At 43.0% G+C, this 5,118-nt stretch overlaps 1 protein-coding gene across 1 annotated transcript; it reads right to left on the reverse strand.

The window, feature by feature from the left end:
- Positions 1-281: 281 nt before the first annotated feature.
- Positions 282-4,731, reverse strand: tgif1 (TGFB-induced factor homeobox 1). Its single transcript, XM_083683114.1, has 3 exons — positions 4,467-4,731; positions 2,603-2,832; positions 282-1,867 (listed from the first exon to the last, which is right to left on the reverse strand). The coding sequence occupies exons 1-3, from the start codon at positions 4,480-4,482 to the stop codon at positions 1,217-1,219; spliced, it is 897 nt and encodes a 298-aa protein (XP_083539240.1). The 5' UTR covers positions 4,483-4,731; the 3' UTR covers positions 282-1,216.
- Between the last annotated feature and the right edge of the window lie 387 nt (positions 4,732-5,118).

Below are 5,118 nucleotides of genomic sequence, written 5' to 3' on the forward strand. Positions count from 1 at the left end.
GCCTGTAGAAGCATGTCTCCATCAATGGGCTATTTCTGTCCACATTTCACCTTTTATTACTCAATTTAATTAAATAACCTTTTGAGTATTTCTGGGCAAACATGTATGATATACCTCATCTGTACTTCTGTGTTGCATGTTTATGCGATTCTACTAGCAAGCAATCCTTATACTGTACAGATGGACCAACTTCCATGTGAGAATAAGTGTGTGTGTCTGTGTAACAAGCCAAAAATATTTAAAAAAAAAAAGGTTTAACAGTAGAACGCTGAGAATGTTTGTAGAAAACAAAACTTTATTTAAATCCCATGTGACACCTATTTGCCACAAACATTGCACAATATGAAAAGAAATCACATCATTGGGCATCATGTCACATTAGCTATACACATGGTCCTTTTGTACATAAAACGCTTTTTTGGTGATTTCAAAATGCTATCTTTGTCTGGTTGTGATAAAAGAAATGCAAAACAAACCTATTAGTGTTATTCTTTCAGTTCACTGGCCATCGCTACACAGACAGGAAGGCTCAGACTAAGAATCTGCTACATGTTCATCTGAACTTTAATCAAACAAAGTAGAGGTTTTCGTTTAAAATAGCAAAGAAAAGTAACAAAAAATAAGAAAACAAAACTATACTCTTATCATGAAAACACTGACTACAGTAGTGAATAAGTTCATCATAGATGCCAAGAGCAAAGTATGTTTAAGACACTGAGATGATCTCCCTCTGCCCTATTGTGCAAAAGAACGAGGCAGACCAATCACAAGCTGATCGCTGAAATGTAAAACATGAAACACATCTGGAAATGACCAATCTCGTTGGAGAATGATTTGAAGATGAGGGGAGAACCGACCTTCCCCTCACGGCAGAACACTTAAACGCCCTCATGCCTTTCTCAAAAGAATTATGAAGGAAAGTCGCAAGACAGGCAGCTTTTGTCCAATAACATTTTTGGTCCCCAATGTGCAAAAAAGATACACATACAGATACATACGTACATATACAAAGTAAAAAAGAACTAACAGTCAAGGCACCTTGATACAGTTTTTTGTTTTTACAAATACATCCTCATCAATTTGATTGGTATATCAAAAATAGAAATGATCGGCTTTCGTGAAGGTTTGTTCTCTGTTCGGTAAAGTCACTGAACTCACAGATTTGTTTCTCCTGGGAAACAACTGTTTTGAATCTCTCTCTCTCTCTCTCTCCCCTTTAAGACACCAGTTGTTTGGCTTGCAGCTCCATCTCGGCCGCTCGTTTGAGGGCCACATCCACCAAGAGCTGGAAGCCGCTGAAGTCCTGTGTGAGGTCGGGTGGGGTGGGGGGAGGGGTGTTGAACAGCCCACTGCGAGGGCTCAGGTTACCCTCTGTGGTGGGGGTAGTGGTAGTGGTTGTCATTTCTGGGCCACCCAGCCTCTCCTCTTTGCACCTGAAGAGCCCCAGAGCCTCAGCGGAATGCAGCAGGTCAGCTGCCCTCTCTGTGTTCATACTCAGGAAGCAGGGGAGGGAGGGGGGGGCGCTCTGCATGGCTGTGGTGATGGTGGTGTGACAGATGACAGAGGGCCGGGGGGGCATGGGCCCCGGGGAGGAGGATGTGGAGGAGGGCATCATGGGGGACATGGCCTTTCTCAGGACACTGGGGATGGCAGGCTCGAAGCTGGATGGGCTGAGGGCCCGCTTGTCGTAGCTCTCATCTATGCCTGTGGCCGTGGTGGCATGTTTGGGGGACTGGGAGCTGTCAGAGAAGCCATCCCCTGTCTTACTGCCTTTCCGGGAGATGGTAAACTGATTGGGGTCTTTACCATCTTTCCGGAGCAACTCCGGGAGCAGCCGCCGGCGTGCGTTGATGAACCAGTTGCAAACCTTAAAAGGAGGGGAACAGAGTTGTTCCGTCAGATTATATGGAATGTCTCCTTGAAAAATAGAGATCAATTATTTTAGAAAGAAAGTCACTAATTTGACATACTGGTAGGTTACATGAGTCTCTCTATAGTGTCCAAAATGTGCACTTAAACACCTACCAAGCAAAAGTGAGAGAGGGAACTTTTTTTTAAATTATAATTAAATAGCTATGTAGATAAGGAGAGGATCTGGGTCAGTTTAGTTGTGCTAATTGTGTTACTTGGAAATTCATACTTTTTAAAGTCAAAGTATATTACTTTGCTAGCCTTTACCGCTTCACATGCTATTGTCATCTAATGTCTTCTCTCTTTCTTTCTCTCCCTAAGTCTATTGTTGGGCATGGATGGCTCAGAAAGGCCTGTAGCTCTTACTATGTAAATGAATCGGTATTGTTCCCAGACAGCTGGGCTGGAGGGAGGGAAATTCCTGCCTGAGTGCTTCAGCCAATCCCACACCGCACCACAGTGAGCGAGCGAGCTGTGGGCTCGGTTCCTTTCCAGTCACTATGTCATTTCACTTGAGGCTGTACAAAACTAAAATGTTGAAACTTATCAAGCTTCCTTGAAGGCCTGCCTATTCATTGTCCATGTGTCATGTCTGTTCATGTGTCATAAAGCAGGATGTTACAACAAAGACACCGTCATTGTTTGCCTCTACCAGCCATCAGAAGGAACAGTTTATTAGGTGGGTTCTTACCTGCAGTGTGGAGAGCTGTGTCTGCTGGGAGAGGAGGGCTTTCTCCTGCTCCGAGGGGTAGGCATTGTAGCGGTGGTCATACAGCCAGTCCCTTAGCAGCTGCACTGACTCCTTGGGCAGGTTCCCTCTCCGTTTCCTCTTCCCACTGCCTCCGGTGCTCGATGACAGGTCCAGGGGGACCTCCATGCTGTCCTCATCATCCGTCTCACTCCCTGACAACATCATCATGCCTATGTGTGTGTATAGAGGAAAAGAATGTATGAGAGAAAGACAGAATATTCCCCTTGTCTGTCTCTAGCCTGCAGTGTACCAGCCGTCTGCCAAACGCTAGCTGTCTGGGAGGCAGCTGATGTGTCAGAGGCAAGCTGTCAAGTTCAGCCATGTGATTCATGCAGGGAGAGGCGGGGGAGAGGGCCGGGGACGTCACAAAGGCTGCACCAACGCAGTGTCAGTTATAAAACCTGCCTCAACAAATGCTGAGGCCCTTACTGTACAGTGCAAACACACATTCATGTTTCCACACTGAGAGGGTGCAAGAAGCCGTGCCAGGGTTCATGACAACCGAGAGATAGTCATCATCACCAGAGCAAACACATTTCCCTCACAAGAACAACTATTATTTACATCTAAACCTTTTATGAGGATGTTGTGTGATTATTAGTCAATTATCCTTATTGTGGGATTGACATTTTAGGTCATACTTCTCTTATTTCCTTATTATCTTATAAATAAACATACAATAAAAAATAACTAACTATGGCTCTTGAATAGTGTGAAACTATTTAAATGTTACAAGATCTCACTAGTCTGGCTCATATATATCAATGGTCTGGCCTTGTCATAAAGTGGTGGGAAATGGATAAGAAACTTCTCAAGTCAAACTCACAATTACGTAGGCCGGGACTGGGGACGGGGGAAGGGGGAGGGGGAACCTGTTGCAAAAATCAGCGTCTCGAGACTAAACAAAAGAATCTTGGTCGTCGACCTGTTCTTTCAATGTAAATGATTGATTTCTTTGAGAGTGCTGATTAAATTATTACTTTATTCAAATCTACAACACATATTCAAATGAATTTGTTATTTTGTGACCAAGACGCAATGGATTGTGTACGTTTAAACAACGTGTGGAAGGAGTTCTATTGTGTGGTCTGTAACACGAGGTCGAAGAATGTGAGCAGAGCAGGCTCGCAGAATGAAAGCAAACAGCAACTTCACAAAGGAGGTCAGGATTGAACGTTGCTGCTCCAAATTTAGAAAAGAAAAACGTATACTTATACTTCAGTTGTTCCCTATGAAATTGAATTAATTATGTTCAATTGTCTAACTTCGGGAATGCACACTGTAAAGACTGAGGAATAATAGGACACGATGTTGCCAAAGTAGTACAGGAAACTTTGTCTACGTCTGGACATAGGTTGGCAGTTTCAGACAATGATACATTTCAACTAAATTCGTTGTGAAGTATTTGTCATGCATTCAACGTTTATCTTTTCAGAACAAATTGACCATTGAGAAGTTTGTCTATAGTTCACTAAGATTGAGGAAAGTTTTAAAAGTCCACTATAAAGTCAATGTAAACACAAAACAAAATGGCTGTGATAAACAACATAACGTTACAATTCCTCACAGTTGTAAAAAGAAAACAGCTTGAATCTGAAATTCGTACATTCGCAAACCAATCAATTTTGACAGCCCGCCAGCACATGGGAGAAAAAAAATCCTGTTTTGTCTGGAGCTGAAACAATAGACTGCATGGCTTGCAATAGAGCAAACAGTTCGATTCTGTATCTGCGCAAAATCTACATTTATGCAACAAGCGTGCACAAGTATGAAAACCAGCACACGGATGATAAAGGCATCCTACCCTTTTTTGTCTTCATGTCCGTTAAAAAAATCCCCTTTTGACGTTGGCAACGAGAGGAGCGCAGTATTTCCCCCCCTTGATTTCAGTCCTTGGTAACAGCCCTTTTTCTCGAGAAATCCCACACGTTGATGTATTCCAAATGGTTAAAATGTTCTTCGTTCATTGATTTCCTATTTGTCAATCGTTTGTCGGCGTTTTCATTTGTTTGAGACGCAATAGTTTGGGTCGGCTGGCTATACCTGCGATCCGCCGTTCGACTTGGCGAAAGCCTTTCTCATTCAATGTGTGTTTGATCATGAAACTGGGTGACAGCTATCTTTGACAGCTGCGTGACTCAACGCTCAAAGATCCTCCCACTTTTAGAGGGAAGAGGAAAATATCTGACATCAGCATGGCTCTCACACTGACGGATACAGTCTCACGACTCACGGAGCAACTGCAACACAAGGGTAGCCTTAAACTAAGTTATGATCACAAATAAATATTTAATTGCATTGCGTTAAGTAGGCTACTGCAGCATGTACAGCCAGGTTGTAACAACCGAAGGATTAGCTGTCAGGGTATAGGACTGCCAGTGTGACTTACATTACATTACGCTACATGCAATGAATTATATTTTAGAGCGATTTCCAAAATATGATACTGTGATTCA

Source organism: Argentina silus (genome assembly GCF_951799395.1).
Source record: "Argentina silus genome assembly, chromosome: 1".
Lineage (NCBI taxonomy): Eukaryota > Metazoa > Chordata > Actinopteri > Argentiniformes > Argentinidae > Argentina > Argentina silus.

Bases quoted from the DNA above. Each gene is read 5' to 3' on its own strand.
- tgif1 (XM_083683114.1), bottom strand. The intron at 1,868-2,602 runs GTAAGAACCCAC...CCTCCTTTTAAG, and splicing joins CACAGCTCTCCACACTGCAG to GTTTGCAACTGGTTCATCAA.